Below are 21,258 nucleotides of genomic sequence, written 5' to 3' on the forward strand. Positions count from 1 at the left end.
GTTCCTGAGAAGCCGGTAAAAAAAAAATACAGATTTTTAGGTTCCTGCTGCCTAGAGATTCTGATATAGTAAATCCACGGTGGGGATCAGGTCATCTGCACCGTTACCAGGCATCTGCTTATTCCGTGGTCCCTAGCACCACACTTTGAGAAACTCTGACCTAGACTACAAAGCAAAATCTTCAAAAAACAGGATTTTTTTCAATGAGAAAAAAATCAGCTATCAAATTTCATGCTCAAATTCTTGCCCCAGTGATGTTAGATTGTTGGCTCTCTCTTTTCTTTTTGCCTCTTTTTTCACTGCAGCTTGTTTTTGGCCACTGAAGGCATCCATCCTTGACACTCCAACCCCACCCACCTAGCCCTTTTTATCTTTTCTAGAAAAGGGTAAGTGCATTTGCTAGAATAAAGCATTTTTTTTCAAGCTAAGTATCTCTAGTGTTTCAAATATTCATTTTATTAGAATGTATAATTCTTCCTATTACCACTTTTTCCCCATTGGCGTGGTTTTTGGAGGGACCTGTGGTGACAGACGCTTGGTTTCTCCTGTTCATTTGAATTTCAAGTGCTTATTCTGTGCCCTGCTTGGCCTGGAGGACAATTCTACATACCATCATTTCACATCTAGAAATTGATTCATCTGTTTGTTCATTCAATTGAGATTTATTGAACACCTACTATTTATCAAACACTCTTCTTGGCACTGGGACATCAGTGTAAACAACAGATAACACATTCTTATTAAGTTTACAGTCTAGTGGGGGGAGAAATACAAGAAATATGTTGAAAAGTTATGGAAAAAATCGAGTAGGGAAAGAAGGGTAGAGTTCTAGAGGTGGAGGAGGGCTGCCAAGAAATTTTATACAGTGGTCAGAGAGAAGGTGACATTTGAGAAAAGACTCAAAAGGAGGGAAGTGAGCAAGCCATGGGGACACTTGGAAGGACAACAGTCTGGGCACAGGAAACAGCCAGTGCAAAGGCCCTGAGACAGGAATGTGTCCGGGGTCTTGAAGCAAAAGCAAGGAGGCCAGCAGGGCTAGGGTAGGATAATCAAGGGGGGAGAACATTGGCCAAGGTCAGAGAAGAAATGGGGCCATTGTACAGACTTGGGCTTCTTCCCTTGGGTGAATGGGCAGCCATTGCAAAGTTTTGAGCAGAGGAACGATGTGATCTGCCTTGGATTTTCAAAGGATTCCTTTGGCTCTGTGCTGAGAATAGACTGTGGTGGGAGCATGGCAGAGCCAGCAGGACCTGCCAGGAGGCTGCAGCAGGGATGCAGGAGGGAACGGATGGCTGGGGCCTGCCTGAATCCTGTGGAGGGGTGGCAAGCGGTCAGCTTTGGATATAATTGGAAAGATGAGCCAACAGAGCCCTTTGATGACTTGATGAGGGAAGGGAGAGAGAAAGACTGGATTCAAGGATGATTTTTGGCCTGAGTCACCGGAACTGAGTCACTTCCCCATCAAAGGAGATGAGGAAAGGCTGCGGGTGGAGTGGTTTGGGGAGAGGATGAGGAATCCAGTTTTGCTTGCATGATTGAGATGCCTGTTGACAACCAAGGGGAAGTGCTGTGGGCAATTGTATATATGAGTCCGGTGCTCAGGAGATAATTATCTAGGAGTTTTTAGCATATGCAATGGTAAATAATATTTTTGAAAGTTTATTTTTTTAAAAAAAATCTTGCTTTGTACTTGAACCTGTTAATGTATGTGTGCATATGTATATATGTATGTGTGTATAATTGTATATATGTGTGTGCATAATTCTCTCAATGTATAATTGTATAATTAGCAGAATTATGTGTGTATATGTATGTATGTTCTTCTGCTAATTATACCTCATAGTCCATTGTTTGCAGTTTTTTGTTTCTAGCCTATTGTTGACCCCCTAACCTTTGGTACAGACTGACTTTATTGACCAAGTCATTCTCTGTTTCCTGGTATGGCACTCCAAATTTACCTCTGATCATCATCAGTATTATTATCATTCGCCATATTGGGCTCGTGTTCACTCTTTTGGGCTTTCTATCTTGAAACAGATTACCACTGCTGAAAATGGTTAAAACTTGATTATCTCTGGTAAGTTCTTTTCCGCGGGGCAGTTAACAGAGGCTTCGAGAGTGTGTGAACTTAGCAGTGCAGCATTCTCTATCATGTGACCATGCTTGGCACACTTGATCACGATGGCACAGTTCATTTGTGTAAGCAACTTGACAGATGTCCTTACTGAGGCATCAAATTGGATGGTGTCTGCTAACAAATCTAATGGGAAAAAAGAAAAGAGAATTCAAAGGATTATCTTTTTTTTTTTTTTAGGATTAAATTTGTGCCGTTTAGCTGTTTGATACCCTGTAGTTAATGCTGTTTTATTAGAAGCCCATACAGTTCTTCACATGGGTGTCAAAATAATTTCAGTGAAAATGATGTTGTGTGGACTCACCAGGCTGAAGTCTTCGTCTTGTGATTACAGATGGGTTATTGTCTGCTGTTTCACTGTCTTCCAAGCCTTTTGCTGGACGAGCTAGACTTAACAATCTCCATTAATTTACTTTGGCATTTCACATGGCTCGTCAGGCCACAAACACGATGGTCTTTAATAATTTTTTTTAAATCCTGCAATGCTCCTTTTTAATTGATGTCCTTCATAAATTGTATTTGCCAAAGCTATAATTACTCATCAAGCAGTGAAAGCAAACCTACCTCCAAGTACAATGAAGATGTTCTTTTGTGAAATTATTAAGATACAGAAGTTCGACACGCAGAGTAATTGTTTTAGCTCTGCTTTATAATTATATCTTTTGAGAATGTATCTTTGGGGATCACACCTATTAGAGCCTATCAAATTGGAAGGGACCGATCATCACCAGCGTACCTCATAAATGCCCCTGCCTCACAGTGACCACTTCCCAATATATATGAGGTCTTTAAAACAGTTGGAATTGGCCTATTTCTTTCATAATGTTTTTAAATGCTCTTTAGAGTGGTTAACTCTCTGTTTCACCTGAATTTCATTTAATTTATTTGAAATATTTTGTTTTGACTCTTGAAATCGCATAGAAGAACCTTATATCATTGGGTAGGGGATCCTGGAAGGAACATCAGTGGAGAGTTACCATCGAAAAAGTTTGGAAATAGGCCAAATCAAGGTGACTTAGAATCGCATAGAAGAACCTTATATCATTGGGTAGGGGATCCTGGAAGGAACATCAGTGGAGAGTTACCATCGAAAAAGTTTGGAAATAGGCCAAATTAAGGTGACTTAGAATTGCATAATGTAGAAATTCGCATTTAGTTGATTCGCAAAATGCGTAAATTTTACCATGGTGCAAAATTACGATATTAGCTTTTATAAGAAGGATCCAGGGATAGTAAGAAAGTACTGTCAATAAAGGATTTGGAACAAGGTTTCCCAAAGTGTGTTCCCACGAGGTGTGGAGGAAACGAAAAGGAAGCGCTCCACAGCGAACCTGGGAGAGAAGTTTACCGTCTCCCACTTAGAGTCAGGTGTGTCCAAGTAGGAACCTTGCCGTCTTTTGTGTCATTTTGTCTCCAGTGTCTTGCATGTTGTAGGCATAGAAATATTTGCTGAAGAGTGAACTGCAGGACTTCTCAGAGCCTTTAACTTTACAGCGAGCACTGTGACTCATCCAAGAGAGGGCGGTGATCCACAGCCTTTCCCAAACTTATTGGACTTTGGAACCCTTTTCTTGAGGAATGTTTTACTAGACTTAGTAAATGAGATACCCTCTGGGAAATTCAAGCTTTGAGTAAGATCGTTAAAAATAAAGTTTTGAAATTGATCACTGAGTGAAATATTCAAGTTTTTTGCTGCGATTGGAACCTAAATGATACAGATTATGCAGCAGGAGGGATGTCAGACTTCATTGCTTGTATCTGTGATTTTGGGCAAGTTGCCTGACCCCAAAAAGCCTCAGTGTGTTCATCTGTAAAATAGGGATAGTAATTATATTTCTCTAACTGGTTTTTGGGAAAATAAGTTACATTTGGTCCCACTCTGGAAAGTTAAATGAAATTATGTAGAGGACTTCACTGGGTAAACCCTTATTACCATTATCATCATAAAAAAAGTAAGGGATAAAATTGCTCCATTTACAATGGTTGATTATGATACACTGAAGTTAAAATGCGATCGACCTTTCTTCCTCTCTCCCTTCCTTCAACAAATAGTGGAGGGCTTCTCATATGCCAGGCGTTGTTGTTAGTTCTGAGGGAGACAGCAGTGAACACAGTTAAGGCCCCTTCCCTCGTGGACCTAGGGTTTTTGTAGTATAATGTGTTTACCGATGTCATGGTCTCTTAGAACATAAATTTAATTGTACACAATTCAGTTAAAGTTAACTGTTCTGAGGTCATTATATTAGAGATCCACCCCAAAGGATCACTTTTTCTCTCAGAATTGGACCTGTTCTTACATGAAACAAGCAACACAAGATTCAGAGGTCATGTTTTAAAAGAAAATAAATAAAATTAAGCTAGCATTACTCAATAAGGTAAAGCCAGGGAAACATGGGATCCCTTTCTTCCCGATCAGGTCCACCATGGCAGTCGGGTGGCCAGATTTAGCAAATAAAAACATACGACATGCAGTTAAATTTGAATCCCCCATAAATAAAGAATAATTTTTTTTTCTATAAGTTTATCCCAAATACTGCAAGGGACATACTTATACTAAAATAAGAAGTGGTATATTTAAAAATGAAATTTAACTGGGCATCCTGTATTTTTTTTTTTCTGACTACTCTTCCTCTCTAAACCAGGGCCCCAGCCCCCTGCACAGAAGAAAGATGATTGCAACAAGTCAATGTCTGAATCCATCTGTGCAGAGGAGATATTTTACCCCAAACAGAATAGGAACCTTTGCTTCCATTTGAAATTATTTATAGCTGTTCCCGCCTGATCACCGAGTGTTTCCAAATTAAAAGCCATTAATTAAGGCCTTATATAGATACAAAAGATATGCGAGGAGTGCTTTGTAATTCCAGCTCAGTACTTCAGGTGAGAGCTTTTCAAATTACGTGGACCACTGGAGCCACCTGCTTGAGGAACCACGGTGGGAGCCGTCTCGTGGCTCATCAGCACGCCACCGTGCCAGCGTTGTTACTGATTTTTCTCATTTCTCCAGGGCAAATACTAATTAATGGATACAATTCACAGCTGATTAGCTGTGGTTTCTTCAGTAATTACATTCGCATACTAACTGTTCAGAAGAGGATTTCTAACCCAGTTCTTATTTCACTCTAAGCTTAATTTGTTTTTTGAATTGTTTAGGCCCTTCTTTAATAGCCATTTTATTTTTCTTTGTTGTTTTAGGTGCTATTGGATAATAAGTGAGTTTAATCTTTAAAAATATGCTCTCTGATAATGAGCTGTTTGCCTTAAATGGATGTCTAATTCCCCAACAAAACCTACATTTAAATAACAGTAAAGTTGTGATACAGGCTTTCAGGAATTGGTACGCAGAATATACATCGTGGCCCAAGTTCTCATAAATCTCCAAAAAGAACATTCTAAATGGAGGCCCGAGATCTTAACTCTAAAATCATCCATTCATCAAAAATTCCAAGATAGAAACCTGTCCCTTTTCTTGCATATATTTAACGTTGTAAAAAAAAAATGGGGGTGCCTCCCTGGTGGCGCAGTGGTTGAGAGTCCGCTTGCCGATGCAGGGGACGCGGGTTCCCGCCCCGGTCTGGGAAGATCCCACATGCCGCGGAGCGGCTGGGCCGCTGAGCCTGCGTGTCCGGAGCCTGTGCTCCACAACGGGAAAGGCCACAACAGTGAGAGGCCCGCGTACCGCAAAATAAATAAATGAATAAATAAAATAAATAATGGGGGAAAACTGTGTGTGTGTGTTCATGCTCCTGCTCACATGTTTCTTTTTATTTTTTAAATTATTTTTAAAACACTTTATTGAAGTATCATGGACCTACAAAAAAACTGTACATATTTCATGTATACAACTTGATGAGTTTGAAGATAAGTATACATTTGTGAAGCCATCACCATGTGTTTTTGATATCACATGGCTTCAGAGAAACTAGATAAAGGGCTTTCTTAAATGCTAACAAATACATCTTTCATAAATCCTTATAAAGATACTTATCCAAATGAATCTGAGGGCTCGTTGTGTGAGGATGTATTTAGGTGTGATTTTACAGGGTGGGATTTTGCTTCTGTAGACCATAACAAGCGTTCTGGAACCCTTAGAGCCTTCCGTATAAATCCTGCTTGGTTCTTGGATCCCTGACACGAGAAAGTGCAGCGTGTCAGTCCCACTTCTGTGCACGAATCCTACAGGTTCAGAGTCAGAGGATGAGAGCCCCCCAGAAATAAGTGCTTGTGGGTTTATTGGGAGGAGGATTATGTGGGTATTTCATATCTATGTGTCTGTATCTATATTTATTCTCTGTATTTATCTGTGTGTTTGTATCTATCTGTGTACCTATCTCTTTGGGAAAATTGTGCCTTTTACTTTAAATAATTACTAGCTCTATTTATAATAGAGAATGGATATACATTTCACCCTGTGGAGACCAAACCTATGTGTTATTTGATGCATGAAAGGAAGGAAATAATACACTTTATAAAAAGAAGGGCATTCTTTTACCATTTAAAAATCATGAAGATAATATAGCTCCGGATAATTATGCTCACAGAGCCTTTCCACATTGCCAGACTGATAAGAGAATGTTTAAAGCAACAAAACGTTCCTACTTAGACCATCTGAACCTTAAAATACGTTTCTGCCAAAATCCAAGTTTTACATTTTGATAACAGGTCTCTAGAAGGAAAGGGCTTATGTCTGAAATGCTGATACAGTCTTATTTGTGATGGCCTGAATGGGCTATTGTGTTAGGGAATTAAATAAAAATTGCTGTGTTCATAGGATCCCGCTTATATTTTAAACCTCTTTGCACTTAATGTTACATTGAGAGATTAAATACCACTGTTTTCAACAGCTCTGATGGATATAGATATCGTTTTAAACTCTGGAGATTTAAAAAATACTCTTTAGTCTTATTATTTATTTATATTCATGCCACACCCCATTCACGGGAAAATAGAATTTGAGTCCTGGGAATTGAATTCTATTCACTTTAATTCACATTTTAACCTACCCACACTTGTGACATCTGTTCTTGAAAAGTAAGCTATGAAATCCCAACATGCTTTAAAAATGTGTCAGGGTGATTTTCTTGGAAACTCTTTTCCTGCTAACCTCTGACAAATGCCAGTTCGATAAACAACACCCACTAGTGACCAGTTGGCCAAATGTTTACAATTGTCTCCCTTTGCTATTAGTCTCGATGAGAAACAACACTATTTTCTAGAATTATCGCGTTAGCTTAACTCGGTGCTTTATTTTCTGAGGGAACCAGCCGACAGCATATAGCATAGCGCTCTGAAATCTGTCACAGTTCACATTTGGTCCGAGTGAAACCACCCTTTTATCTCATAACACCAACATTCTTTCCAAATCCCATCTGAGCAGTAAGTAAACCCCCAGAATTCTTTATGATGCTGCATATTAACATAAAACGATCTGTTTTCTTTCAGTTTGGAAGTAACAATAACTACATGAATATGGCTGAAGCAAACAACGCTTTCTTTGCAGCCAGCGAGGTAGGTGTCTGCCTTAATGTATCTGCTCATGTTTTGTGCGTTATTTAGATCATTTAACAGGCTGGAAGGCAAAAGCCAAGTATTGAATTTATCTTGTTATTATGTGGCACGAGGTAACGACTTCGGAGGAAAAACGAGAAAAACTTATTGGAAGAGAAAATAACCTGACAAGTCTTTATCACTTGTCCATAGGCTGTTAGGAACGTTAGTAATTCACATACACATCTCTTGATGAAAAGAATATAGATGCAAGCAAGAGTAAATATATAAGAAAGGATAGAATATCTATCCAAACTATATTTGGAAACTAGGATGGAAGGGACTCCTAATAGGAAATATTTAAACTGCACACAGCTCTGGGGATAATTTCATTAAGTTGACATGGTTTGGGAACAGTGTGGCAGAACAGTATTACAATTTCTGGGGTCTTCAGTGAGAGTGGTGTAAAATGAGTGTTTTTGTTAGATTCCCACACCTGAATACAGTGCCTGGCACATAGTAGGTGCTCAATAAATATGTATTGAATGAATGAATGGGCACGCTCCAAGACTCGGCTATAGCTAGGAAAATCAGTCGATGGATTTGAAATGCAACACCATGGTGGCTCTGAGTTTGTCTGCAGTTTACCAGTGCCCATGGAACAAACATATTTTTGTTGCTGTTTTCACTGCCTTCCCTACTTAGTGACTTAAGGCTGCTGTCTTGGTCTCATTGGCCTGCCCTCCAGAACAACCTCCATCTTGATTAGATCAAGAAAGAGCGGGGCGGGGGGGGGAAGAAAGAGCGGATATATGTATATGTATAACTGCCTCACTTTGCTGTACAGCAGAAAGTAACACGACATTGTGAATCAGCTATACTCCAATACAAATTTTAAAAGAAAGAAATGGTTTCTTAAAAATGGTAGACTGTGTGAGATTTAAGATTTTAAAACAAGAACAAGCAGAAGTGAAATTGGTCCAAATGGAACATTTCCTCTTGTGATTCCTGTAATAAAAAGTCTTCATTTTCCAAATACATTCAAATATAGGAAACTGGACCAGCTTGACCCCAGAGAATGAAAATCATAATGGCTTCGTAAATGATCTCAGTTACAGGGAAGCAAGTGGTATGGAAGAAATTAACTTGGAGAAATTAGTAGAAAAAGTTGGGGAATCGAGAACTAAGGGTATCCCGTAGATTAATCATTTTTGCAGTGACCATCATCTCTCTAACCAAGGATACTGCCTAGATAAGGGAATATTGTTTGGCACTGGCTGCTGTGTTGTTTGTGATAATGAGCACAAACCCCATCTGTAAGGACAACATGATGTTTCATTCTGTAGGATTTTTTTCCCTACATTTGAATCAAACATTGATGAAAGCTCTACTGCCAGCAGCTGTTCAGAGACAATTTAATTCCAGCTGTGATAATTCACCGTGTCAGACATTGGCTGTTATATGTTGATACAACAGTTCTCCAGATTTGCATTTTTATCAAAAGGAACAAATGTTTTGAACATTTCAGTACAGATGGTATTTAATCATGTACATACTACTTTAACATGTACAAGGTAAACACTGGAAAGTCAATATCTGTAAAAAGTAATCATATAAACTCTAACTGATTAATCTGATATTGGTCATATGGCATAGTTGCAGAAGTTAATGTCTTTTTCTTTGGTTGCTGCCATACTTGGTTATTTTTATTATCTCAGATAACCAGTGTTGTGATTACTCTTTTCTCTAAGGAATGTTTAACTTTATATTTAATGGATTACCCCTCTTTAAAAGTCATTTAAGATTTTAGCATTTTCTTAGTTATATAATATAATATTATGGTATTATTTTATTAGGTTATGAAATAGTAATATATTAAATTCTAGCTCAAAATTAATTTGTCTTTTAAAAAATATACTGGAGGAACACATAATATGTAAGATCTCTCTTTATTCCTTAACAAAAATAAAAATGACAACCTCCTTAATTTTAACTGCCTCACTTAAGACATGTTAGAATTTAAGTAGTAATCTTATATAATTATTTCACTGTACATCTTTTCTTGAAAAAATAAAGCCCAAGTAAATGTTAATGCACTATGTTATAGCATGTGCCTAATTTCCCAATCACTGCATTAAAAGTAAATTTATTTGTTTTTTTTAACATTTTAATGAGTACAGACTAATTCAGGAAGACTTTAGATTTGATGCTGTAAAGTCGAAATTGTGCCTGAAACCGATCCCCTTCCCATAGATATCGCCCTGTAGATAACACTACTGGGACCAGGATGCTTTGAGTTTGAAATTCACACATTTGCTTTATGTTTTCTGTCTGTGTCATGATTACCCTGACCATTTTTAAAGTACTTTAAATATTTATTGAAATAATATTTCAAGTGTTAATTACAGTGGTAATGAAAACAGCCAAATGCCACATATCAAGAATGAGTGTTTATCCGTATTGTTAATGTGATATGTTAGATTTCATTAAGCAGTAATGGGGTAGCAAATGAGTCACAAATTACAGTTGCATCTGTTACTAGACCACATTAGTGCCAAAATAACGGCAAATGCAGCCATAGGGTTACATTCATTAGCCAACCACGCTTGTGGCCAATTCATCCCTTTGTGTTTGAGAACTCGGGGTACCACAGTCAGAAATTGACATCCTTGGGGGGTCATTATTAGAATAAATATGTCAGAAAATCTAATATTTCATTCTAGCTTTCAAATGTGTTATTATGCTCTAATGTTTTGCATCTATTGAATCTGCTAAGAACCTCAAGATGTTCAATTGTCCTGCCATAGACTCCCATAGCTTGTGACCTCTTTATTTCTGGTGAGATACAAATAGTAGTTGACAGGTTCTATAGGCAAGAAATGTTTTTTTTTTCCCCTTACGTTTGTTTCTGTTTTCTCTCAAATGGTTCTTAAGTTACATCATCATTGATAGCTTGAAGAAGGATGATTTTCAGCTCTTAATTAGTTCTTTTAACCAGTTACAACAGATTCAAATTATCTGGCACCAATTCATTCTTCAAAAAATGCTATTAGTAATAAATGAACTATAATGTTGACCCTCTGAGCTAGGAATAAAAAGTATCTGAGCTGTCCCTGAACCCCTTCATCCTACCAAAAAAATATTCTAGACCTTGACCCTTCTCCCCACAAAATCCAAGTTCTATTTTAAGAAAGACAATTCATGGGGTTCAGCAAGGCAGCCCTGATTTGCATCCCAAGGCCCTATGTGAAAACACTATCTTTAAGAATCTAAGTATCCGTGAAGAAAACAATGCATTATTTACTTAGGTCTTGAGAAATAACACTTGTCTAGGTAATTGAGCAACATCCATGGAATTAGAACATTTCTATCAATATATCTCTATGCTCGTCCTATGGTCTCTAAACGCTGAAGACTGGAAGAAAAGTGTTCTGATAAATACATATCAAAATCTTCCTATAAAAGAAAACAACTCTCCTTACAATTTAAATAAAAGCCGTGGACATATGTACTCTGATAATCCTTATATGAAATGCTGTATTGCAAACAGTAACAATTTCCATGGAAGCATTCATTGCACTTGAGAATATACCAATAAGGAAATTTAAAAAGCAAACCATACCTTCAATATCACTTGTTTTATATGTTGTGGCAGAAAGTAAATATGTGTAATGTTCACTTCTGGATTAATGTTGTGTGTGTGCTCCACAAAATCGTCAGCATTTGATGAAGCATGTGGATAATGTAAGCGTTTGAGCCGTTTCACTAACATATCAATAAAGTGGCAATTTGTTATATAGCCAAATCTAATGTTGCTGGTGCTCCAACTAACAACAAAGACAGATGTTGCTAATTAAGTACGCATTAAAAAACTGTTAATACTGATACTCCATTAAAATCATATGATAATGAGACAAATCTTTAATCAGAATGATCAGCAAAACTTTATATATGGAAATCTGTGTTTAAGATATTTTCATTTGAGAAATAAATATTTGGCCTAGCTATGTAGTATTTTCATGTGAAATCTTTCTTTTTCCCTCCAAGGAGAAATAAGATATAGGAAGAGAATATGAAGATATCTGTATTTTGTTTCCTTTAGCAGACGTTCCATACACCAAGCCTCGGAGATGAGGAGTTTGAAATACCCCCGATCACGCCACCTCCAGAGTCGGACCCCGCTCTGGGCATGCCTGATGTACTTCTACCTTTTCAAGGCCTCAGCGATCCGTTGCCTTCCCAGGGAAGTGAATTCACGCCCCAGTTTCCCCCTCAAAGCCTGGATCTTCCTTCCATTACAATCTCAAGAAATCTCGTGGAACAAGATGGCGTGCTTCATAGCAGTGGGTTGCATATGGTAGGCAGCAAATTTACTGCTTGAAAGTGTTTTAGTTATTGTTTGTACTTCTCAGGGTAAAGATCTGAGAGCCCATGTTCTAAAACATGCTCGTGCCTATCCACCAGAGGACGTGTGGATTTTTCCTCCCAATGCCATTTAAATGCAGGTAGTGGATTAATCCCTGGTGTGGGACAAGAGCGTGCTGGGTTGGTTGACTTGAAAGAGGAGGACCCAACAAGATCCTTCTGGTTTGAAATGAGTTTCTGAGAAGTCTGATTCATTGGTTTGAAAGCAGCCCATCTTCCCTTGCCTTTGGTTTGACGAAGAGGTGTACTTGAGTTGAAAGTTTGCCCAGGAGAGTTTTTAGAAATGGAAGCCCTTATCAAGTGCCTGGGTCTTTTGCATTTGTTGGATTAAAGCATCACGTTTATGATAACATGATTTGCTCCTACCTGAGATGAAATATCAAACTGTGGTACAGAGAAAGGGAGAAAGCATAATTGCTTATAACCAGCAGAGAAAAATATAGAGCGGGTTATTGTGTGAAGTATACCTAATTGTGGTATTTATTGTCGTAAACATCAAGTAAGGCCCTCCAGAGAGCCAAGGTTACTAATGCAATAATTTTGGTTCTGTTTTTCTTAGTGTGCAATTATAGTTAGCAATCACCGGAGTAAATCTGCTTACGTATTTTAAACTCATCTGCTGGGATTGTTTTTTTTTTTTTCTATCATAGTATATAATGCATTTGTGTCTATCTAGGTGAGGTACTAGGCAGACATTTTAAAACAAGATTAATAGTTTATAGGGCTTTTTTTTTAACCCTGGTAAAATGAAACAGATGTGTTGGTATAACAAAAAACAATTCCTATTGCTTGTTTACATATTTCTGTGCACGTTATGACCATGCCAGCGATGTTTTTTGGTTTCATTGTTAATTCCCCAGATAACAACAGATGATTGCCAAATATGTAGTGGATTAGCAGTGCAAAGATTCAGTGTGCTCTCTGAAATATAAGATTACTTTCCCAAATAGGATTGCGGCAACATCATTTTCTTTGCCTGTGATCTTTTGTGTTTGAGCTGAACATCAGGGTTTTTATTTTTACTTTTTTGTCAGAAAAAAATGCAGGGAACAGTCGGGAAATGGTCATTAAGTATTCATAAACGTTCCTCGCCATCACAAATAATTGTTTCCTGTGGACTTTCTTACATTTTTGTCCCTTTGACACTGGAAGGGAGGGTTCTGTCGTCTGTTCCTCTATAATCAGCCTTGCAATGTTGTGCCTGGAAAATAATAAAAATAAAAAGGGTGTTTAGTCACCAAGAGAGTTTGCCCAGGGTTCACCATTATTCATAGATGCTCAGCGAGGCTCATTTAAGTTAGGGAAATAGTTAAAAGACCATATAATGCATGCTAAAATGTGTGCTTTATTAAATTGGTAAATATTTATTAATAATATAAGAATCTGCCTTTAAATTAAACATCTGATGAATTACCTTGCCTTAAAGCTATAAAACTGTTATTGCTGCTATAAAAAAAAGTGTAAAGGAGGCATTTTGACTATGAAATTTCATTTCATGGTCAATTGAATTTACTATATTGGAAAGAACTAAAGATGGAATCATAAAATAATTATGATATTCACATACACTTAAAGAACAATGCTTTCACGGGCTGGCATTGGAAGAGAGGACTCAATTTTTAATGCTTCTTTTGTAATGTATTGCTAATCACTCAAGCCATTGAATTATTTCATTGATTTTTAAAAGCATGAGTACTTTAGGCAAGTGCAAGCTGTTGTCATGGTATTTACATGGACCTCATCACATTTATTGGAGCCTTTCTGAAGTTTTGCGGAAACCGAATGATATTTATTTTGGCTGGAAACAAACTAATCTTGTTGAAAATTCTAGTAGAATTTCACCTTGAAGAAATGTCATGGGATTTTAAATCACAAATGTTGGAAAAAAATAAAATGTACCAGGACAGAATTATGATGAATACAATGTGTCGTTGGCTTTGTTCTATGTACTACCTGACATGTTCACCTATAAACTTGAATTCAGAATCGCCAGAGGCATGGTTAAAAATAGGTTATGTCAAGGTTCTTCTATATTTCCCTCCGGGTACCGAGGTGGCTGGCGACATCATAATGCTCCACAGCAGCTCCTCGGAGATTTCCCTTAGGAAGGTCACCAGAAAAATAATAAATAATACTTTATACATCATGCACTCGGCTTCCCAGTGTGCACCGGCTATCATACCTTATGCAAGTAAGAAGTTTTATTAACCAAATGAATATGGCTGTCTGTTAAGGATTGCTATGGTGAATTAAGACTTTCATATAAGAAGAAAAGCCAGCTTGTTTATGGGGTATTGAACCAGCTTTTCTTCAGAGCTTCATTGGTTTTCCTTTAGAAAGAGAGACAGTTTGTCACATTACTGATTAGCTGCATTTTTGTTGGCAACCAGCACAACATGTTTATCTTCCTTAAGTTTCTGCCATTATATTTAAAAAACAGAAAGCAGGAACAAAAAAGAAAAGGGGGGATTAAAAAGAGTCTAATGATTAGCATTCCCATTTCAAAATATGCAAATAATGCCCTGGTATTCAAAAGCGAATTGTTGAAAAAATTGAAAGTCGATGCATTTGTGACTTCAAAGAACAACCTTGATTTGCTTGTTGCGGATATGTGTATTTTCACACAGGGTGTCGCTGGCAAGTTGAAATCAACAGTCATAGTTTGGTTAAAAATTCTTTACCTCTGAGCATTATTGTCAGTTCAGATGATCATCTGGAAATTATTTTAATCTACAAAAGATTGCAATCCTAAAAATCTACAACGTGCGCTCCAAAGGGTTTCTTTCTTTTTTTTTTTTTTTTTTTAACACCTCTCTATAATCTGCCCAGCCTGCTGAGTAGCATTGACATCAGTAGTACATCAATTTCAGAAAGTGGATTATTTTTACTAGACAGCTATTGTGACATATTGGGTCAGTCATAAATGAAAGATATTCATGCAAGCATGCAATACTTGTAATGAAGTCTCACTCTGACCTTCTGTATGATTGATTCTGTAATTTAGTTTTCTCAGGCAGTGCCTGAAATGAAATGAAATCATGTTGAACAAGTTTTGAATACCCACAGTGCACCAGGAGAAGAAAAATCTGCAGCCCTAGAGGCTTGAGAGAGAGCAGCTGAACGATTTATCTCTATGCTATTATAGCCTTTGCCAGCATTCAACATTTCTTTTTTTTTTTTCTTATTTGGCTTAAGTACTTAATTCTGCAGGTAGCAGTAAATGGGAAAATAAAATGCTGTTCAGATTTAAAATGACAGGACAGGAGTATGTGCAGGGGACTGATAAAATATCTTGAATAGAACTGACCTTTCATGTAGCTGAAAGTTACTGGGGGATTCATCCTCATAATTACCATATAGATTATTTTTATTTCTTTCCTGCAATGAAACATTTCAGAGAGCAGTAGTGCTGATTGAATGAAAATTGAACTTGTTAACATTCTTTTCAGCTTAGCCTGTTGTACATAACAGAAGGTTAGCTTTGATGAATTTCAAAATTCTCTTTGATATCCAAGAAACAGACAGTAAAATAATTGTCTCTAGTCTGATATTTTGTATGCCCCCCAAAAGAGAATTTATAAAACACACTGATAATTCACATATTTTTTCTTCTTGCATTATGTTTCGTGTTTGGAAGAGCGACGTTTTCTGTTTGATATTGCTTTGGACTTAATTACGATAGCACATATTTATAGAAAACACTACTGGTACTCTGATAATATCAAACATAGTACTAGAAAATTGACAAAGATGGAAGTAAGGGAGCTAAATTTGGGTATGGCAGTCTCTGTACCCATTAAGGAAAGAGATTAAGAGAGAAAAAAGTCCTACAGAAGGTATGCACACAGAGAAGAAAAGTACCAGCTTTTAAAATATTCACAAAGCTCTTATGTCATAATCCAGACAGACATCATTTTTGATCAGAAAAATAAGAATGTATCAAAATAATACTCCTAAAATTACCAGGCTTATTTTAGAAGTTTTGATTTTTCGTACAGTCATCTAGTAGGGGCCTAATTCTGAATTATTTTTATTTTCACAAAATAACTTTCATGCCATTTTTGTACTATCCAAAATCTTACGTTAAGAGAAATCGCAGACTTTTCAATTAATACATCGTTTTAGCAATGTAGCTTAATGTGTTACAGATAAAACAGTTATTTCATGGGTCATTAATGTGTTTAATGCATGGAACGTTCTATTAAAACAAGCCCTTATTATTGTTATGGACAGGTTCATTGCCATTGTCAATAGAGGCGGCAGAGCTAAATTCCACAGGACGATTACCATTTAGCCATTGGGGGGACCAACAAGTTCTCATACAAATTGAACGATTAACTCAGTAATGTTTATTTTTGGTCAGGTCATGGTCGAAACGTATTCTTATTGTAAATTAACAATAGAAAAGACACATCTTACATAAGCAAAATAACTCACTTTGAGTGGAATGGGACCTATCTGTTCCAAGGCCAAAGTATATAATTAAAACCATATTAACTCTAGCAGACATTTGCTGAGCACCTGCTAGGTGCTATATATTGTTCTTAATCATTAGAGACCGATCATTTATCAAACTGAGTTCTTGGTCAGCAGTGTCTCTTCCATGTAATACAAAAATTCGAAGTCTGATGACTGCTTCAAAGAGGCATGTTGTCCAAAGTCCACTTTAATTAACTGTTGCTACACCTGGACAATCGTCTACCCAAAATACCCAAGCCACAGACATTTTACGAGCTGCCTTGTTTTGGTAGAGCAAATAGCCTTGTACCATACATGGCTTAAAAGAAATATTCTTTATTCTCGACCTGGAAATGCCTACTGACCCCGAACGTATGATTGTTGTCTTTAAGGTTGAGTTAACTTTAGGATCATGTATTAAAGGAGGGGCGTGTTCCAAACTTCTACAAAACCCAATTAGCTCTTGTAAAGGGCAACATGTGATTACTTGGTTGATTTATCCCATTCAAGGAAACGTGTTATTAAAAAGTTAGGCTATGGTTTATTTCCCTGTATCTTGTTTTTAACATATATACTCTACAGTTATAATCTTCTGTAGCATTGGCAGTACTTCCCTGTGGGTTAGGGACAGAAGACACACCATTCTACATCACTCAAATTCCCAAATAAAACTGGCTTGATGGCTCAAACGGTTTTTAGAGGGATGAGAGTTACTCCTGTCCTGTGGCCTCACTTGTCACCCTTAGAAACGGTCTCCTTTGCTTGTTGACGGCCTGTCCTGTCCCCTCATCTGTCTTGTTTGCTACTGTCATCCTCAGGCCTGGAACAGTGTCTGGGCTGGAATACACGAGGCTCTCAATAAATATTATATTTGTGGAATATATGAATGAATGAAAGGATAATGAAAGAATATTTATTTGTTATTAAGAGCGTACCTTAATACTAAATAAAAATGGAGGTGGGGAGGAGGTTTAAAGTATCAACAGCTGTAAAAATGGAATTCCTCTTTAAAATTTTAATTTAGGATTGAATAAAATCAACACAGAGCTGACTCCTTGGTAAAACAAAGGAGTTAGAGGGTACATAAGAAAATACCATTGTTTTATGATAAACTCTTGAAATTTTTATTTTGCTAAGAAACTATTAACTTTGGGGAAGACTGGTTTTCACAAAACTTTCATGTGTAGGTATGTTTGATTATAACCCTGAGAGTAGTTGTTAAGTAAAAAGTATCTATTTGGGTGCAGATATTTTGATAAATATAACGCTTAGGGTATGTAGGTCTGTAATTATCCTTGGTGTATTTGGCACGACTGTGTTTGTTTCAGTTTCTATTTGGGTTAGGAATGCACTCGCTACGCGTAAATGTTGATAGATTGTTTATCTGGAAATAAAATTTTAACCTCGCTATAGGACATAACTAAATAATTGAGCATAAAATTAATGGATTTCCTATTTGTAGTTCTCTGATATTTATTAGTACAAAGCAAATTTTATTACTGATAATTAATTACTCCATTTCTCAAGAAATATTGATTAAAAAACCACATAGTGAAAATGTATTTAGTCGCACTTTCTAATATATTTGGGTTATTTGCTTCTTAATTACATGTTACCCTTTATTATGAAAACCTGATGTTACATTGTTACAGGGAATATTTACTTGTAAATGTAGATGGAAGGTGCATTAAATACATTTGCATGTTAGATTTTTAAAAATCCTTTGTGTAAAATCAACTCAGATGGAAGTAAGCATCATTGAACTGAGTAAAAATATCAGTAGATAAAATAGAATAAGGTGTGATACTTAAAATTTAAAAATCTATTCGAAAGCTTATACCTTACATTTGTAAAAGAAACAAAAACGCAAAACAGGAGTATGTGTGATTATGTATCACCAAGTATGCATCAGAAAGATAAATTCCAGGCATGTGAAGGAAAGGGAAATTCACTCTGAGAGGACTTCATGGAGGGACAGGTCCTTGCTCCCTGGCCCGAAAGTAGGAGTGAAAAAGATTTGAATATGTAGAGGAGGGAGAGTTTTCTTGGCTAAAGAAATAAGAGCAAACCATTCCCATCCCCCCAAACCCCACATATCTTATATGAAGTATGGACATGGTAATATAACACAGTGATTTACACAGTAGGGACTTTTTTTCACCTTTCCGTTCTCTTTCAATCTGAAGTCAAGAAGGAAGTCTCAGTTTGGGGCTAATGAGTCTTTCACATCTCTCTTTCATCCTTTTTTAAAAAGAGAGAGCAGAACTCTGGCTCAGAACCTTAGGCAGGTCTGCATATTTAGATGGACTGTAATGGAATTATTCAGTATTTCCTTTACTTAGTATTTATCTGACATTCCATTGGTTATGGTGATTCCAGTTTTTAATTTATGCTAGTGATGTAAAGTTTCCTTTTTAATATAAAATTATTCAGATATTTAACCGTGCACTCAAATGATTAACGTTCAATAATAGACTGGATTTCAGGCAATTTAAGAAAACGGGGGACCTCTACCCTAAATTCCCCATTCCTTGGTTTCCTGTTTTAAAAAAACAAAAGACAAAGAGGCTCTTTCATCAGGTAGAGAGAAGCAAGCCTCAGCTGAGCACTCCCCCTACCAAGACATAGACAAACCATCAAGGCATTGTTGCACAAAGGCTTCGTTGAATTGTACTTATAGATAGAAGGCAATGTGCTTCCTGTTAGAAGTCCATGACCTGCCCATTCTGAATGACCTTTCTGATTGCAAAAATTAATCCTTGAGTACTCTTCAAAACATAAGTTGAGGTGTTAGGCTATATATTTATACTATTTATAATTAAATCCAAGTTGTCCACAATTGATGGATGCCCGTGAAGTATGATCAGTTAATACTTTCTTTTTTGAATTTTATTTTATTTATTTTTTACACAGCAGGTTCTTATTAGTTATCCATTTTATACATATTAGTGTATACATGTCAATCCCAATCGCCCAATTCATCACACCACAACTCCCACCCCCTGCCACTTTCCCCCCTTGGTGTCTATACGTTTGTTCTCTACATCTGTGTCTCTATTTCTGCCCTGCAAACCAGTTCATCTGTACCATTTTTCTAGGTTCCACATATATGCGTTAATATACAATATCTGTTTCTCTTTTTCTGACTTACTTCACTCTGTATGACAGTCTCTAGGTCCATCCACGTCTCTACAAATGACCCAATTTCATTCCTTTTTATGGCCGAGAAATATTCCATTGTATATATGTACCACATCTTCTTTATCCATTCATCTGTCGATGGGCATTTAGGTTGCTTCCATGACCTGGCTATTGTAAATAGTGCTGCAGGGAACACTGGAGTGCATGTGTCTTTTTGAATTATGGTTTTCCCTGGGTATATGCCCAGTAGTGGGATTGCTGGGTCATATGGCAGTTCTATTTTTAGTTTTTTAAGGAACATCCATGCTGTTCTCCATAGTGGCTGTATCAATTTACATTCCCACCAACAGTGCAAGAGGGTTCCCTTTTCTCCACACCCTCCCCAGCATTTGTTGTTTGTAGATTTTCTGATGATGCCCATTCTAACTGGTGTGAGGTGATAGCTCATTGTAGTTTTGAGTTGCATTTCTCTAATAATTAGTGACATTGAGAAGCTTTTCATGTGCTTCTTGGCCACCTGCATGTCTTCTTTGGAGAAATGTCTGTTTAGGTCTTCTGCCCATTTTTGGATTGGGTAGTTTGTTTTTTTAATATTGAGCTGAATGAGCTGTTTATATATTTTGGAGATTAATCCTCTGTCCGTTGAAAATATTTTTTTAAGACTTTTTTTTGATATGGACCATTTTTAAAGTCTTAATTGAATTTGTTATAATATTGCTTCTGTTTTATGTTTTGGCGTTTTGGCTGCAAGGCATCTGGGATCTTAGCTCCCCGACCAGGGATGGAACCCGCACCCCCTGCACTGGAAGGCGGAGTCGTAACCACTGGACCACCAGGGAAGTCCCCTGATCAGTTAATACTTACTGGAATGAGTAACATCACTGGATAGGTACCAAGCCTTTAAACTTTGAGTGGCGTCCTTCTACATGGTGAATAAAATCTAGGATGGATTACAAGGCCTGTTACTTTTGGCCATTACTTGCCTCTCCAGCTTCACAGCGAGCCTCGCTTTCCCTGGCCAGTAACGCTGACCTCTCCTTTACTTATCCGTGATGTGCTTCCTTATGCCACGTGACTCTGTACAAGTTCTTCTTCTCTGCATACGATGCTCTTCCCTCTTTTCTAGCTCAGTTAGCTTCTTCTCTTCCTTTACACCTCAGCCCAGTGGGTCACCTCTGCAGGGAAGCATCCCCTGATTTCCTCACCTTGCATACTCTGGCCCATTCCCATCTCTCCAATCCCATTGCATTTCGCTGTTTACCTTGCCTACCCGGCTCCCACCTCTACGGGTCTCCTTTCCATTTCTCAAGAGTGCCAAGCCCTCTCCCACCTCAGACTTTGCATATGCTCTTCCCTCTGCCAGGAGCATACTTTCTCCTCATTTCCTGATTGGCTTCTCCTCATTCTTTAGGTATCAGCTCAACAGTCATCTTGGAGAAGGCTTTCTTGCTGACTTAATCAAATGTAGCTACCCTCCCCAGAATAATCTTTTTTTGTATAGCTTATTTTTTTCACAGCATCACAGTTTGAATCTTGTTTATGCACATGTGTTCTGTTTTCACAGACAGAACCTAATCTTTGGACACTCCCTTCTCCTCCCCCTCAGGAAGATG

The 21,258-nt window shown here is 37.4% G+C and overlaps 1 protein-coding gene across 2 annotated transcripts in view; it reads left to right on the forward strand.

Annotated features, from left to right (window-relative positions):
- TOX3 (TOX high mobility group box family member 3) overlaps positions 1–21,258 on the forward strand; it is a gene marked incomplete at both ends in the record, with an annotated part of 105,773 nt that overhangs the window by 67,343 nt on the left and 17,172 nt on the right. The window contains 2 exons of one of the 2 annotated variants that reach the window (XM_082607645.1): positions 7,577–7,642; positions 11,724–11,978. In XM_082607645.1, the coding sequence (XP_082463771.1) occupies positions 7,577–7,642; positions 11,724–11,978 (321 nt within the window). The remainder of the gene's footprint in view (positions 1–7,576; positions 7,643–11,723; positions 11,979–21,258) is intronic. The other variant, XM_082607646.1, reaches the window with a different exon arrangement.

The sequence above is a fragment of the Mesoplodon mirus genome (assembly GCF_964341445.2).
Source record: "Mesoplodon mirus genome assembly, chromosome: 19".
NCBI classification, from domain to species: domain Eukaryota; kingdom Metazoa; phylum Chordata; class Mammalia; order Artiodactyla; family Ziphiidae; genus Mesoplodon; species Mesoplodon mirus.